Raw genomic sequence first — 16,631 nt, 5'->3', positions numbered from 1 at the left:
ACACTTTAGATATTTTAAAACATAAATATGCAAACAGTAAGCAAAAATTATGATAAGCTAAAATGAATAATTATAAATTATATCATTTATTTATATCCAAAAGTGTACTTTAAAAACAGGCAAAGATACTTGTCAGATTTATATATATATATATATATATATATATACACACAAACACTCACATTTTTACAAAGTTAAATTGTAGGAAATGTCATGTAGAAATTCCTTCACTGCTTGAACGGGGTCACAACATTTCAAAATCCTATTTTTAGCAAGTTATGCATTTTAAACTTTGGTGAAAAAGGGGAATGATATAAAATTTAAAGTTCTCTCGTTCTCTGCAAATATGGCATACTTTCAGATCTATTAATATTACTAGAAAAAAAGATAGAGACATTGACAAAAATGCTGCACATGACATTAAATAACTAATAATCCGCTACTTTTATACATAACATATTTTGTCTTGCGCTATTTTGTCGGCGATATTTTGTCCGCGATATTTTGTTGGATCACCGCTCTACCGAATGTTTGGTAATGTCACCATCATAATTAATATCAAACTTTATAAAAGTGAGGACAAAAGATGCTCAAATCCTGTCTTGCTACAAGCTTGTATATTAACACTGCTGTTCTCGTAATGCACGCATGTCGCCATACCGGTCAAGACCTGTCGAGACAGAGGTCAGCGTCTGAAGCAGTCGAAAAGAAAGAGACACGGTTTCTTCTTCATCCTCTCAGTGAGGGGCATTGAGAATCGAAGTATGACATGAATCTTGCAAAACACGAACCAAGTAAAGTTCCCATTTCAGACCTTGCGATCTACAGGGCAGATGATGTAAAGGTCATTTGTTTTCTGTGGCCAACGGTAAACGTCCAGTGGTGTCATGTGGCCAGCACAACGACCACCCGCATTTACCTTTCCCCAACTCATGTTTTCCCCAACTCATGTCAGGTACCCATTAGAGTTGGTGGACTCAGAAGCGCTTAAAGATGATACAATTAAAAATCCCAGTCTTCATCAGGATTCGAGCCCATAAACTCGTTTCGAAAGCCAGGCGCTTTACCACTTGGCCACTTCGTTTATTTAGAAGGGTGATTTCAACATCTAGATCCCCTTGATTTACTTACTTAGACTTAGGTCCTCTCGAGCCGTTCAGCGCATTGGGCGGCAAGCTGTCTCCATAAAGATCTGTCACTGGCAATGTCTGAAGCCTCCTCACACCTGGTGCCACTGTTCTGAGGTCCTCCATGAAGGTGTGGCGCCTGGTTATGCGAGGACGTCCCTGTCTGCGCTTTCCTCGTATTGGCCTTCATGTCATCGCAACTCTTGGTATGTGTAGTTCATATTGTCGTAGAACATGTCCCGCAAATCTCATTCGACGCTCTGTCACAACTTCCCTAAGTGTTCGATTCCCAGTTCGGCATAGGATTTCCTTGTTTGAGACCCGATCTGTGTAACTGACTCCCTAAATCCGTCTCAGCCATTTTTGTTGAGCCCCATTTAATCTTTTCACAATTTTGACAGATGACTTCCATGTCTCACATGCATATGTTGCAGTTGGACTACGATTAAAGAATTTGAATTCGACTCTTATCAATAGAAAAAATATTAGTACGTAAAACTTCTTGATTAGAATGTCAAGCTGAGAAATAAGAGATTGCTAAAGTCGCTTTAGTATTCTACAAATAATTATCCAATTATTAGATCTAGAAGTTTCCGAGTAAACATATTTATATAACAAAAACATCTATGGAAGGAAAAAACATATTTAAAAATTAATTATTTAAACGTGACACTAACATCAAAGCAGCATGCGCCAGGAGTGTCTACTGAAGACAGAATTGTATCGGATGGTAGTTGCCTTATGTTAGCATACAAATCTTTGGTCAAATCAGGAAACGGATCGACAAACCACACAGTGCCCTGCTGAGCTACATCTGCAAAGGACAGCTGGCCATCATGTGAGGTCAAGTGACAATTTACGTACTTTGCTGAGGAAATCAACGAAATTGTTCATACACATCTTTATATTTATTTTGTAATGACTAGCTGTTGTGCAGACAAGAGAATGAAATGATATGTCAATGGTATATTTGGTAACAAACTAATCCTGGTTACTTTCTATTTATTTTTCATCAGCAAGTTTATAGCTTTATTGGGGGCGGGGGTAATATGTCACTTAAAATTTAACAGCTCTGTAAATGTGAAAATATATCTACAAATAACAAAAGCATGCCATTTTAAAACTAGGATATTGTACATTATTTTATATGCACATAAACCATGGATAAAAAAATAAAAATAAAAATTCTATATAACTTAGATCTACAGCAGATTAACTTACTCTCCCTTTCCTTTTTTTTACTTGTTTGACACATTACAATAACGATTAGTTCAAAAATATATAAAAAACTAAATAAATCATTATTCATAGAAGCCCATTTCGAATACATAAAGATGGTAATAATAAGAGAATGTAACTATTTGATACACTTGCATATCGCCCGCAACTATAATCACCCATTAAACAGCCTATTAACATATTGCATTCGAGCAGTTGGTAGAAAGTATTCTGGTGCAGACAAAAAGTAGTCCGGTCTTTCACCTGCCATGTTTGTATAATATAAGATAAAAAAATGTTAGCGATGGAGGCCAGAGTAAAGAGAATTGTCTTGTAATAACTGTTTAAACAAGTGAAAGAAGTAAATTTATTGTAAATGAAGTTTCCTCACGTCAGAATGTTTATAGAATAGATTGAAAAGCATCATGATACAAGAATACCTTCAACTTTCCATATTTAACGTTGTTGATTAAGTTTGTTGATGGGGTAATTTTTTTTATCCTTATTTCAAAATCATTCACGTTGCTCCTTTTTCATTCTTTTAATTTAATCAAATTGTTTTAAAATCACGTAGTTAAGTATTCTATTCTAATTAAGTTTGGAATTTACAATAGTTGGTATAACTTGACCTACTTTATCAGCTTGCGTGAAGTGTTTGGTGCATTATCGAAACTTAAATTATTATGACGGCAGGTAACGATGGATAGTAATATAGTAATCAATCTGTGCGCAACGTTGTACAGAAAGCAAGGGCTGATTGTAACCCCCAGTCCGTCATTAAGTCTACCTAATGCTTACCTTCCAGTCTTGTTTTGCTGGAATAATAAAAATGTAATACAAATGTTGGATTTCTAAATACAGAAGCAACGAATGTAGATTAACTCTTAATGTTTTATTATAAAATGAGAAGGTAGTGACGTAGCTAGGGACATTCATCATTATGACATAAAACAATGGCGTAATATTTCGTGTAAAAAAAAAAATTCGAACACACATTTTCAGGGAAGATAATTAAAGTCGGACCCCCCTCCCCCCACCCTAGCTACGCCACTGTCTCCTAAGATAATTAAACACTTTATTTCTCTCACACTCAGTCACAGACCAAGATGAAACTTTAAACAATGTTTATTTTACCATAGGAAGAAGGAGATTAAATGGAACATTGAATTTAAAACTACATGTCATGTGGCCAACTACCTCCGATCATCTCATGTAATGTCCGGTACTACATCCCTGTCTTCAATGGTGTTGAACCTCGCGAATAATCAGTGCAAAGGCCAAATGTCTTTACAAATAAGCCACGGTAAGAGAAAGTGAATTTCTCGCAGACAGTATAAGGCTTTATATAAATGAAGCGAGCTGAACGAGACAGTATGTTCACATTTTCTTCTTCCAACGAAAGGAGAGAGCGGCTGAGAGCCAGTGTGTTCATAAAAAGCCGTAGATACAAGATGATACTGTTTATACAGGTATAAATAGACAGATACAGATATAGATAGATAGATTAGATACAGAAAGAGAGAGAGAGGGATGAGAGGAAATGTTTAAAAAAAGAAATCGTGTATAATATGAAAAGAAAATGAAAACTGTGTATGTTTAAATGCGTGTAAAAGAAGGGGATACTATCTGAAAGGTAGTTAAAAAAACAGAGAATGTTAGATTAATAAGCAAGTGTATTTTTTGAAACTATAATGCAAAAGAGGGAAAATATTTAAACAGAAAGAAAGCGAATGAGATATAGTGGAGAGGGAGAGAAAGAGAGAGAGAGAGAGATGTAATGAGCAAGAGTTAAGTGAGTTAAATGGAGAAAAGTTAAGACAGATCGATAATTGAATATAATATTTTTATTTTTGTTAGAAAACTAAGGTTATTTTAATTTTATCAAAGTAATTCCACAGATTCATTCATAACTAACTAAGTGAATCAAAACAATGATGCAAAAACTTACTTTAAGTCACTTCCTTGTTTATTTTTACCTAAATTAGAAAGTATAGTTTGTTACTTTAAACATATGCATCTTGTACAAAAACAACATATATGTATAACCCGAAATACCTTTACTTAGATTACATTGAATATAAACATTTTACATTCCAATTTCGAAGACGGCTGGCTGCCCGCCTGCTAGTAAGCGCACGCTCTCTGTCCTTTCGGGTGTTCGGGTTAAAGATAATGCATTTCTTAGTCCAAGACCCAGACCTAAGGTTGGGAGGGGGGGTGACAGCCGGCAGAGCAAGAACCCAGGGTCATCGATCAATCCGAACGACAGTGCATACTGCACGACCAGACATAACTGGGCAGAAGTTACTTTTCGAACTCGGAACGGAACAATTGTAACGACAGATGATAGAGCGTGACTCTCAAACAGACAGATACCTGAAGTAATGAATTAGTTGACGATCCATGTACAGAAATCTTTCAGTATATATTCATGTATTTCAAAAGTCTACATTTCAAATGTCTTAAGTTCAAAGTAGAAACATAACATTATTTTTCACCTCATCCATACTGGTGAAATATTCAGCGTCATAGAAACGAAGGGAGAAAGACGGTCAACAAATCTTGTGCGTTGCCCCAACGGTCAAACAGTCTAAGAGATAGCTGAAGGACTGGCTATTCATTTAAAGACTCCCTATAGATCGTCAACTGATTTTAGGTTCTATTAATAAAAGTTACAAAAATAAAATGCGGGAAGTTAAGGACCGACTACTCACAGCTAATGTGTATTCGGAGCACTCGACGTACTTTTGTTTAGAGACCCCATGTTAGAGGCTTAGGCCTTTCAAAGTTGAAATTTGTCGTCAAGTCAGTCAAACAGAAATATAGAAGAAGAGAAAAGGAGTAGTCAGTTTGTTTTAATTATATTAACGGCAGCGTTCATTGAAACTTTAAAACAAAAAAAAAAAAGCTAGTCAACGATTAAGTCGCCATGAACGTATCTATATAAAAGTGGTGCCGATGTCAGTGGCCTGTGAAAGTTGTCTAAGTTCAAATTCGCCGCTGAGTCAGTCAAGGGGAAACGAAGACAAAGCGAAAATTCCAGGTCAGTTTATTTGGTTTGACGGCCGCGATCTGTGAAATATTTAAGAAGCGCTATCGGACGTTTGAGACTGTAAAACTTTTGGTTTGTTAGTAATAGAGATGTCTGATAAAACAAAAACAACAACCATTTATCTTTAAAATAAAAAAAATAAAATAAAAAATTTTACAATACTAAACTTGCATTAGGTATTTTTTTATTTAAAAGTTGCAATATTATAATAATTAAATTTATTTTTTATGTGAATGTCTTTTTTTTTTAGAATGTACTCATGAACAGTAACAGCGAATTAAAAGAAAGAAAATTGCAAGCAAAAACAACGTTTAGAAATGTAATGAAGAGGAAACCTGAACTAAATATATATGAACAAGAAAGAAAGATAATGAATGATCGAGAGAGAGAGAGGGTAAGGATGGAGATAGTGTCAGAGATAGAAGGCGTTAGATAAAGACATAGTCGCAGAAAGAGAGGCAGAGAGATAGACTGCTATAGAGAGCTGTAATAGAGAGATACATAGATAAAAATATAGATAAATTATTTATCTATTAACAAAAAATGTCAATAATTAATTACCTAACTGATATTTTTTGCAAGTCTTGAAAATACAAACATAACACAAGACGCCAGTGATAGGTACAACAATAAGTAAAACCCATAGTGGTAACAGTTTAAGTGCGGTTCCCTTTGCAAAGATTTTAGAGACTGTATCTGTAACGAAAATAAAATGATAAGTATTAATCATATTAAGCCTACTAAATCAATTTCTACTAAACCATATCAAGAATTGGTCATACTAGAGCCACATAGGCTCTACTAACTTTAATACATCAAATAACCTCACTATATCGACATAATTAACGGTCATTATTTTGAATTTAATCGCCTCTTGCGAAGGTCACAGCTTTGATTCAGGACATATCCCCGCTAGATTTTTAGGTGCTTAGGTCATCTGTTTCTGTAACCAACGGTTAAAGAGTAGCGTATCATGTGGCCAGCACAACGACCAACAGCCTTTACTTTCCCCAACTAAAGTGAGGTACCCATTAGAGTTGGGTGGACTCACAGGCGCCCTAAAAAATACTGAAATTTAAAATCTCAGTTTTCACCAAGTTTCGAACACAGGACCCCAGATTCGGAAACTCTCAGATATATATTTTTTTTTCTTATGTAATACAGACGTTACTTCAAAAAAAGAAGATGATTACATCCTACGCGTCATGCATTCAGTCATGCATATTAACCAATGACTTAAATTCTGCCAAGTCACTCGTTTTCCTGGCTAGCTCAGGCAACCCATTCCATGCTCTAATAGCACTAGGGAAAAAGGAGTATTTGTACAAAGTTGTCCTAGCATATGTGACGAGGAATGTGCCTTTATCTTTATGTCTTTCTGAGTATTTTATTAAATTTTGTTTTTGTATTTAAAGATTATGGTTCAGTGTTTTGTGTATAATTGCTACTTTACTTTAGAGTCTTCTGTCCTGAAGGCTTTCTAAATTTAGTGATTTTACTAAAGGTGTTACTCTAGTCAAATATGAATATTCGTTTATTATGAATCTCACTGCTCTATTTTGTGTCTGTTCCAGTTTCTTAACCCTAAAAGTGCTGAGCTGTTTTACAATGAGTGCATAAACAATGGAGGCTAAACTACCACACGCGCCTTAAGGGTTAATATATATATATATATCAGTGAAATAGAGAAAAGATGCAGCATGAAAAAGAAAAGAGAAACGATCATATTAATTGGGAGGTCGAAGTCGAACTAATAATAATAATAATGGCAAATGTGAGAACATAATAAGGGAAAAGACGATATATGTATTCTTCACAACAGACTGGTACGTGTGAACATAAAACAATATAACATTAAAGGCTGAAATGCCTGAAACAACAAACGATACACTAGTTGTTGAAGTCAGTGGTGCTCAAACTGCAAAACTTGGGTACATCCGAGAATAACGTGCGTCCGGGGCAAGGTACATTGTTTGCACCCCCCCCCCCCAATTCATTTTGCTTGAACATCACAGAGATATAGGCTGCGTGTGTCACTCCCAAGAAGGTGCCCTCCCCCCTTGTCTCCCTCACTACGTCTCTGTATTTGGCCTCTTTAAATGTCGTCTGATCGCGTAGAGTCACGATAGGGTCCAATAAGGATTTATTGATTCGATAAGGAAAATGCATATCCCCCAACCCATTGCATGCTTAGGAAACTAAGACTATCTATCTATCAATCTATCTATCAATCAATCTATCTATCTATCTATCTATCTATCTATCTATCTATCTATCTATCTATCTATCTATCTATCTATCTATCTATCTATCTATCTGTAACTGCAATTCATATTATGTTCAATTATCGTTACCTGCACTGCCCTACATAACGTTATTATTTCATTATAATTCGCAGTTGCGAAGAACGCCCAGAGGACTATGATACTTACCGTTTTGTCTAGATGACTTTATTATTGTGACATTGACTTGAACTTCCTGAGATCTCAACACTACTTTAGCAGTGGAGTTCTTCTGTGCCTGACAGTCAATCTTGTTGAGTGTTAAGATGACCTGGAACCAATCCTTGTAACGCGAATGTTGTTTTAGTTCATAGTATCGTTCTGCCTTGGTGTTGTTTGCAATGGGTCTATCTTCCCACGACACTTGAAAATTGTTGCTTATTTTGACAGACTCACAGAGTGTCAATGTGCTATTTGTCTCTGTTTGGTTCACACAGTCAATGAAGACAGACGATGCACACTTAGTAAATATTGCTGGAAATGTCAATATCTTGTTATACATCTTTCAATTTCTTTAGTATTAAGTGGCAAACGTTTACATATAATTAAAGAAAACACAATTATGTATAACTGGTATATATATCTAGACCTATATTATTTTTACAAAGCTTAAGTCAGCTCACTCAGTTTGTGTACATATCTTTCTGTCTGTCTATCTGTCTGTCTGTCTGGTAAACGTTTGAGCATGTTATTTCTCCTATACCCATTCTCGGATCAAGTTGAATCTTTGCACAGTTTTTCTTTGACGTAGAAAAGCTACTGATTAATACGAAACAATTACCAGTCCAACAATTTGTTACTGGTTATTAATAATTTTGTAATACCAACAAGAGAAATTAATTCTGCAGTATTGAAAGATACGGCTAAATATGTAGGGTTTAGTCTCCTTAGATAAGATAAGATAAGATAAGATAAGACTGCTTTATTGATCCTTACTGAAATTTGTTGTGATTACAAGGATTCGTTTCTCATATAAAGACAACACAACAGAAACATACACATAAATACAACAGACAACATGAAGAGTTCATTCAGCGACTACACACAGGTATCTTGGTGCATGTCATGTTCCCTGATCAATGAGATAATTAAACGCTTTATTTCTCTCACACCCATTCACAGACCGAGATGAAACTTTAAACAATTAAACTATTTTTGTACCGAGAAATAAATGCAGACTAAAAAATAGACTGAATTATTAGAGACTTCTCCGTTAGTAGGCGTAGACAATTAAAAGCTCGATTTATTACGTCACATCCATTCACTTAAGTACATTACACAAAACATCAACACACAAATAATGATGTATTCCAAACATATTAGCACTAGATACTTAGAAATTTTAAACATTAAAAAAATTTGATTATTTTTCATTACTTACTGGTTATATAGATTTTAAAAATACCTAAACTAACAAAGAGCTTTCAACTAAAACACAACACAAACCTAACTGGAGTGTGGATACTTTGCTTGATGATGGTATCTGTAGGATATATTTTTCTTGGGACTCATCCAATATCTGAACTTGTATATAGCTGATACCTTCTCCTTTGTCCAATTTTCTGGCGACCAGAATTCTACTGTTATTATTGGTTGAGATCGAAAATGTTTCATTGTTTATGATTACACTTGTGTCAAGGGTGCCAAATGTCTTCAGACAGAACGTACTATCTGCGGGGTTATCTATGTGACCTTTCGAGACTACTTGATTAGCTGAATCAGTTTTACACACTGACTTCTGAACTTCTAGAGTATATATATATAAATAATATATATATATATATATATATATATATATATATATATATATATATATATATATAATGAAAAAGGGCATTTTTAATCTACAAAATATATAATAAAATAACTCTGGTATACATTTCGAATGCAGTCTTATTGAATTAATAGTGTTTAGTTCTGTAGAATGGCCATAACCTTTTTTACACTTGTCACTTGCCTTATTAAAACATTGCAAAAAGGTATTCTTATCTTATATAATACAGACGTTACTTCAAAATAGAAAATGATTACGTCCTAAGGCGTCATTCATTTATTCTTGCATGTTAAACTCTTTCTCTTCTGATTGACGATACCATCGTTGGTTTTACCCAATTACATTAACTTATTTTGGGGGTTTGTAAACTTTTAGTTGAGTTCTATACGAAGAGCATACATTTATCTATTCCAATTATAACATGTTCTGATTAAAAGACAATCATTATTGAAGTTTAACCCTAACAGGCTAGTGAAATAAAAATGGGAAAAATTAACAATTCCTTCAAAACATGAAAAAAAATTACGGAGAGATAGAGTTAACGTTAACCAATGACTTAAATTCTACCAAGTCACTGTTTTTTCTTTGGCCAGCTCATGCAACCCATTCCATGCTCTAACAGCACTATTGATCAAGGAGCATTTGTACAAATTTGTCCAAGCATATGGAACGAGAATTGTGGCTTTATCTTAGTGTCATATTCTGTAAGTTATAAAAGAAAAAAAAACAGGTTATGTAAAAATACTGAATGGTATTAATTTTTTTTATTATTAATATATTTATTTTATTTTATTATATGTTAGAAACGAACGAGTATTAATTCTGTAGCATTGTAGGGGTTGAGGTTCGTTTAAGAGAAACAAAATTCATTGTAGTCCCTTTATCAGGAATTCTCTGCTGATATGGCAGGTCTGCAGCAGTACCACCCTCTGAAAGGCAACGAGAATCTTCATAGGATTGTTAAGAGCCTGGAAGGTATCTATGAGGTCAGTTGTCATTATCTCCTCGGTTGATATAGCAATATGGTATATGATCAATGATGAAATAAAGAAAGAGGGAATAAAGTTGAAACAAAGACAGTTGATCCCAATGCTTTCAAACAGTTGCAAAGCTAGAAATTGTTTCTTTATTATAAATATATATATAGAGAGAGATTACACTCTGCAAATGCCTACACAGTACTTTGGCAATAACCCGCCACCCCCATTATTTTTTTTTCCACATTCAATAAAACTTCCAGAATCTCAACCCAGGTTAGGCCAGTGTAGTCTAGTATATGTAAAGTTTCATCAAGTGTTAAAAATGTATCTTTGAGGTTATAAATTCTGCATATATATAATACTGTGCGATTAGAGATTTAACCTTATGATGTCGAGTCTGACACTCTACCGACTGGAGCCAACCGGTTGTTATTAAGATCTGTGGAACTTACACAGTAATCAAAAGAACATATACATTTGTAAAAAATATAGCGAAATAACTTTAAAAGGTTGGATTGAAATTGTGAATAAATAATCCTTTTCGGCAAATTGAACCGCTGCTGTATCTATCGTGGAAAGTGTTTAGTCACACACACTAGTAACAGGTTAAATGTTCTTATTTTGTCGTCAACGATAGAAGAATTAGTGAATAGTGATAAGTAAAATCAATCATAACGAGAATCAGGGCCCCAAGGATTATATATAAATATATAGAGGTTTTTAAATTAAGCTCTCCACGACAACTTACCTTTATCTTGGATTAAATAAAATGTATTTCTAATGAAAATATCTCCACTTAAACGAACTTTAACTTCATATCTTGCAAAGTTATCTTTCTTGATGTTAGTGAATTGTATTTCTATTTTGTATTGATTTGGCTCGTTTTTATTTAAAAACACATTTATATTATCGCCTTTTTCAGTTCCTATAACATTCAAGGTGATACCAGTACTATTTATACTATATTGTGACTTTTTGATACAGAAAGGGATTGTAACATTCGATCGTACTTTCAGAAAGTAATACGTCTTAAGCTGCTGGTTCCAGCAATCCTCGAAGTCCGGGACATCTTTAAATAAATAAAAAAAAAAACAACTTAAGATTAGCTTATACAATTTAATTATTTACATGTAAAAGCAGTTTGAGTAATTTATATTTTTCGGTACTATTATAATAAAAAGTAAAAATAAAGTTCCACGTTCACACCTTGTGCTCTATAGCCAAATGATGTAAAGGTCATCTGTTTCTGTGGCCTACGGTTAACGAGGGTGTCATGTGGCCAGCACAACGACTAAGCGCCTTTACTTTTCCCAACTAATGTCAGGTACCTACTTGAGCTGGGTGGACTCAGAGGCGCCCAAAAATCCCGAAATAAAAATCTCAGTCTTCACCAGGATTCGAACCCGTGACCCCCCGCCACCGCCCATCCTTTATTGTAATAGCGATTGTCAAACTAAAAGGCCAGGAAGTGAGGTACACATTTGAGGTTGTCAAAGGTTGAAGACCTTTTAAATCCATTGCAGAACATTTGGGTTATGACGATTTTATCATGGTTTCTGCAAGAACGTTTGTAAAAGTACAACAGGAGGCAGTCTGGGGTGGATAGGTGGTAGTGTAGGTGTGAAAAGAGAGCAAGAAAGAGAGAGATTAATAGAGATTTAAATAGAGAAAAAGAGAGAGACTGAGAGAAATAGAAAAAGAGAGAAAGGTAGAGAAATAAAAGTTAGGGAAATAGATCGATAAGGAACTTGACAGAAAGAGACAGAGAACGAAAGAGACAGGGAAAAAGAGAGAAATAGAAATAAAACGAGAAAAAAAAGAGAAAAAAAAAGAAAGAAAGAAAAAGAGAGATAAGAAAGTGAGAAAATAAAGAGAAAATGCACAAAAAAGAGAAACAAAAAGAGATGGAGAGAAAGAAAATGTAAGAGAGAGAGAGAGAGAGAGAGAGAGAAATATAAAGAGAAAAATACAAAATTAAAAAAAAAAATACAGAATTAGAGAAAAGCTACTTACCCATCTGTAGTAAGGTTAGAAAAAAGTCTTTATAACATTTCTCAGAAGGTTTAACCGTTATATTATATTTCGTGTTATTAAATAATGAAGTATTTCTAAAATAGATTTGTATATAGGAGTAATGCATAGAGGTCTCCTGCCGATACATCCTGTCCAAACTGACGCTCAATTTAGTATCGTTCTCCACGTTGACATCATAGACCACAGAATCGATCCCGATATGATTTATTTTCAGATTTGATACCAAACAGATATGAACCACAGTCTGTGATCCCATCCTAGACCTTGCCACGACATGTGATTCTTGGTTTTTACACAGATCCAGAGAGCCTGTTTTTACAGTTCAAAGGTTTATATTTTTAAAGATTCACTTTACAACATATCATAGCATATAGATTTACTATGTCATCAAAATGCGCTGATTAAACTTATAATCAAAATTCTATTATACAAGTATTTTTTTTCTATTTGAATACAATTTGTATTATATGAAATATATGGCTACAAAAATGAACGATTATTTTAATCTTACAAACTAATCAAGGATAGACACAAAAAGAAATAGTTTTACCAAATCTCAATTCCCACAGCTCAAACCCTCGAACAATATTCTGATTTCGAGCATGTATCAATTTACTCAGATATTCAGAATCTAGAAGAACCACACAATAATTGTCGTATAACTCAATACTGCAGAAATAGGCTACCTTAAAATCTATGCATTATAGAGTGTGTTGTCAGTATTTGTTATAACCTTTAGTAGGACATGTAGATGAGAGCCAAAGGGGTGATCAGAATATGGCTTAGGTCTTTCCAGAACAAAAATTACTAAAAGAGTTTTCACACAAACTCATATGTGGTTCTAATAGGTCAAAGAGTCAACCAGTGAGTTATTTTTTTTTATGAGCAAAGGAGTTAAAAATGCAGCTCTCGATATTTTCGGAACAGATTTCAGAAGCTTTAAATTCCATACCATTAACAGTCACAATTTAACTTCCCTTAAAACAAATTAGATGTACGTTTGGCAAACGTTTAGTCGGGGTAGCTGTAGTAATTAGCCGTAGACTTTGTCAGAGGGGTTGCTAAAGAAAGAGGCATCACTAATTAAGATATTAGAAACAAGATTATTACATTAACAGAACCCCACGACGACTTGCTAACAAATGTAAAAACGAAAACTAAAGTTCAATGGCCATGTCACAAGTTCCTCAGGGCTCGCAAGGACCTTCCTGGATTATGTTATATTTTCATTAGTCATTACGTTTTCTGTAAGTCAAGTTTTAAAACGTTCACATTGTCTTGTTACCTCCTGTGTAAGCCTTTGTTTCTTTTATTAACCTCTCATGACATATTGTTCTCCTATATGTTTGAGATATTGTAAAATAAGAGCTACTTTGAAGAGATTTATAATTATTTTGTGCCTCTTTTCAATATTTCGACATCTTTTAATTTGTGATTGTTTTATCATATTGTAGTTTAGTTAGAAGAAAGAAAGCAATTTCAAATGTACAAATGTATGTTACTATTTTTATTACGATTCAGTGATTTTAAGAAATATTAAAATTAAACTTACCATAGGGAATAAAGACATGGGCCTACAAAGTTAATTTTAGTTATAAGAAATACTGTTTTTATTAGTGCTTTATTCCAGTCATTTATATTTAAATTATAAACATCTTTCTAAATAAGATAAGATACTAGATCTGTATCGTGTTTTAAAGAAAATTTAATCGTGTTTATACTGACGGTAATCTTTCTTTCAATAAATAAATATATTCTACCCTGTAGATTATATGTATGTACTTTAAAGAAATGAAAAACAACAACAACATATATTGCTACTGATGGAAATACTAACAAACCGCGCAAAACTAAAACCGGATTAAATGTTTTGAGGTCAGCTAGAAATTTTATTTATATTCAATTAGATCTGTTTTCACCATGACTAAGCACTGGGAGTCTATAACGACTCAATTTTATTATACTAATTATACGTGTAGTCGTATCTGGTTTATAAAAGCTCTAGCTATTAATAAGCTAAATGTTTTTCGGCTTTAAAAAAATTAAGCTATTGCAGAAATAAACGTATACTTTGTTTGTTGGCATGAGGGATCTTTCATTCCTTGACATTATTTATTGTTGTGATATGAGTATATGTCTCTCCCAATTCCCTTCTTTTGTCTATCTTTCTTTTCTTTAGGTTTTCTTTTTGCTCAGCTGTATTTCTTTAAGTAGCTCTTCTTTTTCCCTTACATAATTCTATAGCTTAAGGAAAATGGATCTTCAAAATTAAAGATAAAAAAATATATAGATTTAAATAATATACTTCTAGTCTTACGATTTCAAATATAACAAAAAAAGCAATAATTAATATACTTCCTAACTAAAAAAATAAAAAACTTACAGTTTATCTTTAAGTCAAACACATATAGAAACTTAAATCCTAGGTCTGTCAATAAAGAAACCTTGTACTTCGTTGCGTTCAATAGCGATACGTTGTGAAGATTTATAGTAAAATTATATATATAAGTAGAAAGTGTTTTCTTGTAAAATGTTGAACTTAGTCGATGATCTAGAACACGTTTGTTCACTAGTATCTGCTTCTGAAAAGGAATGTTACTTAAAACACAGAAACTGATAGACAGGTTTCCATACAATTCAGTTTGTATCACAGTATTATTGCTTGATGTTTCACATAGTTGAGGAGGATCTAAAGAGAAATGAATATTCATTATTATTTGTACACAAAACTATCTATATACTATACACGTAAATTTTCATAGAAAGGGATTACTTGTAAGTTTTAGTAAATCCATATATATTTCTTCGTTATTATGACATTATATCAAAGCACTTCTTTATCTAGGTAGTTCTTTTAGTCTTTTTTTCTCTTTTATTTTTGCAACTTGCTTTATATTTTGGTTTGTTTATTCTTTATTTTGTCGGAATCTCACAAGAATCACAAAACATCAACAATACCAATTAATTACTCAATAAATATATAGATTTTACTATATCATGAGGTCTACCTAGCAATGGGAATATAACCTTGTGTAGATAATTGATCCTTCCCCAGTTTTTAAACTAACAATAGCCCATAAAACCTCATTATGCGAGTACTTGGATAGTCCAGTGTCTAGTAGTTGGCCTTCCATCGTGGAGGCTTGAGTTCTAATTGCAATATTTGTCCTATTGTTTTCGAAAAGGAAGCATGGTAGCCTTCTCCCGTATATATAGTCTCTCCAGGCCACTGGTCCACAAAAGTGATCACACCATAACGCACTAAGCATGATATAAGCATTAAAGTTAAACAAATCAAAGTAATATAAAAAATTCCTATCACACCAAGATATCAATGTCACCCTAGATGTACTAAAAATTAATTACATGATTTATTTCAAATAATTAGTGTAATTTTTCGAAATATAAGTTTATACATAAATATTTTTTTTTTCATTTTTTCCCTATAGTCTTTGTAACATTGTCTGGCTTAATAGCCAGTGAAAAAAAGCTTTATGTACAGTCTACAATGTAGAGTTTACTGAGCATCTTAAAAATTCCAGATAGTCATTTCCGAGATCAAAACGAATTGTGTACTTTCCAAAGTAAAACTACTCCTTGCTAAATGTTCCTCTACTCTAAACGAAGAAGAAACATATACATCTTACCATACAAAGACATGTTTATTTTTCGCTCTAATGTTTTGTTTATATAGGACATTGTTATCTTGGCGGTATATACTCCACTATCTTTGGTTGTTAAATTGTTCAAAGTGAGAATTATGTTGTAGATGTTATTTCTAGTGTGAATGACTTTTAGGCCAAATGCAACATTCAATTTTGGTGAAAACGATACATTTATATTTTGATTTCCCAGTTGTTTATTGTGAACTAGGCACAGAGTTACGTTGACCGCCACACCAGATGTTGAATTCACACTGTGCATAAAGTGTTCACCTTCACAGAGTTTCGGTAAACCTGAAGGAAGAAGAAACTAAACGATTAGTATTTAAAACCACAACAAGATAAATGGATAAGATGGATAAAGAGAAAATGTCTATTAAAAAATCGCTTGTAAGTTATGTCATATAACATTTTAAAGTACTTCGTTTCTAAATATGTAGACTGTAAAACCATCTGTATTATATAAGCCTCAGGGTCGTTAGCGCTCCATACCATCGTTACG

General features: G+C 33.5%; 1 protein-coding gene across 2 annotated transcripts in view; it reads right to left on the bottom strand.

Annotated features, from left to right (window-relative positions):
- Positions 1 to 16,631, bottom strand: part of LOC106051064 (uncharacterized) — a 40,556-nt gene that overhangs the window by 5,405 nt on the left and 18,520 nt on the right. For both annotated transcript variants that reach the window (XM_056010246.1, XM_056010247.1), the window contains 10 exons: positions 16,115 to 16,423; positions 14,851 to 15,156; positions 12,447 to 12,776; positions 11,182 to 11,502; positions 9,126 to 9,425; positions 7,830 to 8,153; positions 5,959 to 6,093; positions 4,294 to 4,321; positions 3,144 to 3,160; positions 1,805 to 1,995 (listed from right to left, as the gene is read on the bottom strand). In XM_056010246.1, coding sequence (XP_055866221.1) covers positions 1,805 to 1,995; positions 3,144 to 3,160; positions 4,294 to 4,321; positions 5,959 to 6,093; positions 7,830 to 8,153; positions 9,126 to 9,425; positions 11,182 to 11,502; positions 12,447 to 12,776; positions 14,851 to 15,156; positions 16,115 to 16,423 — 2,261 coding nt within the window. The remainder of the gene's footprint in view (positions 1 to 1,804; positions 1,996 to 3,143; positions 3,161 to 4,293; positions 4,322 to 5,958; positions 6,094 to 7,829; positions 8,154 to 9,125; positions 9,426 to 11,181; positions 11,503 to 12,446; positions 12,777 to 14,850; positions 15,157 to 16,114; positions 16,424 to 16,631) is intronic.

This window comes from Biomphalaria glabrata, chromosome 14 (genome assembly GCF_947242115.1).
Source record: "Biomphalaria glabrata chromosome 14, xgBioGlab47.1, whole genome shotgun sequence".
In the NCBI taxonomy this organism is placed as follows: domain Eukaryota; kingdom Metazoa; phylum Mollusca; class Gastropoda; family Planorbidae; genus Biomphalaria; species Biomphalaria glabrata.
This window is presented reverse-complemented; position numbering and strand designations above follow the sequence as displayed.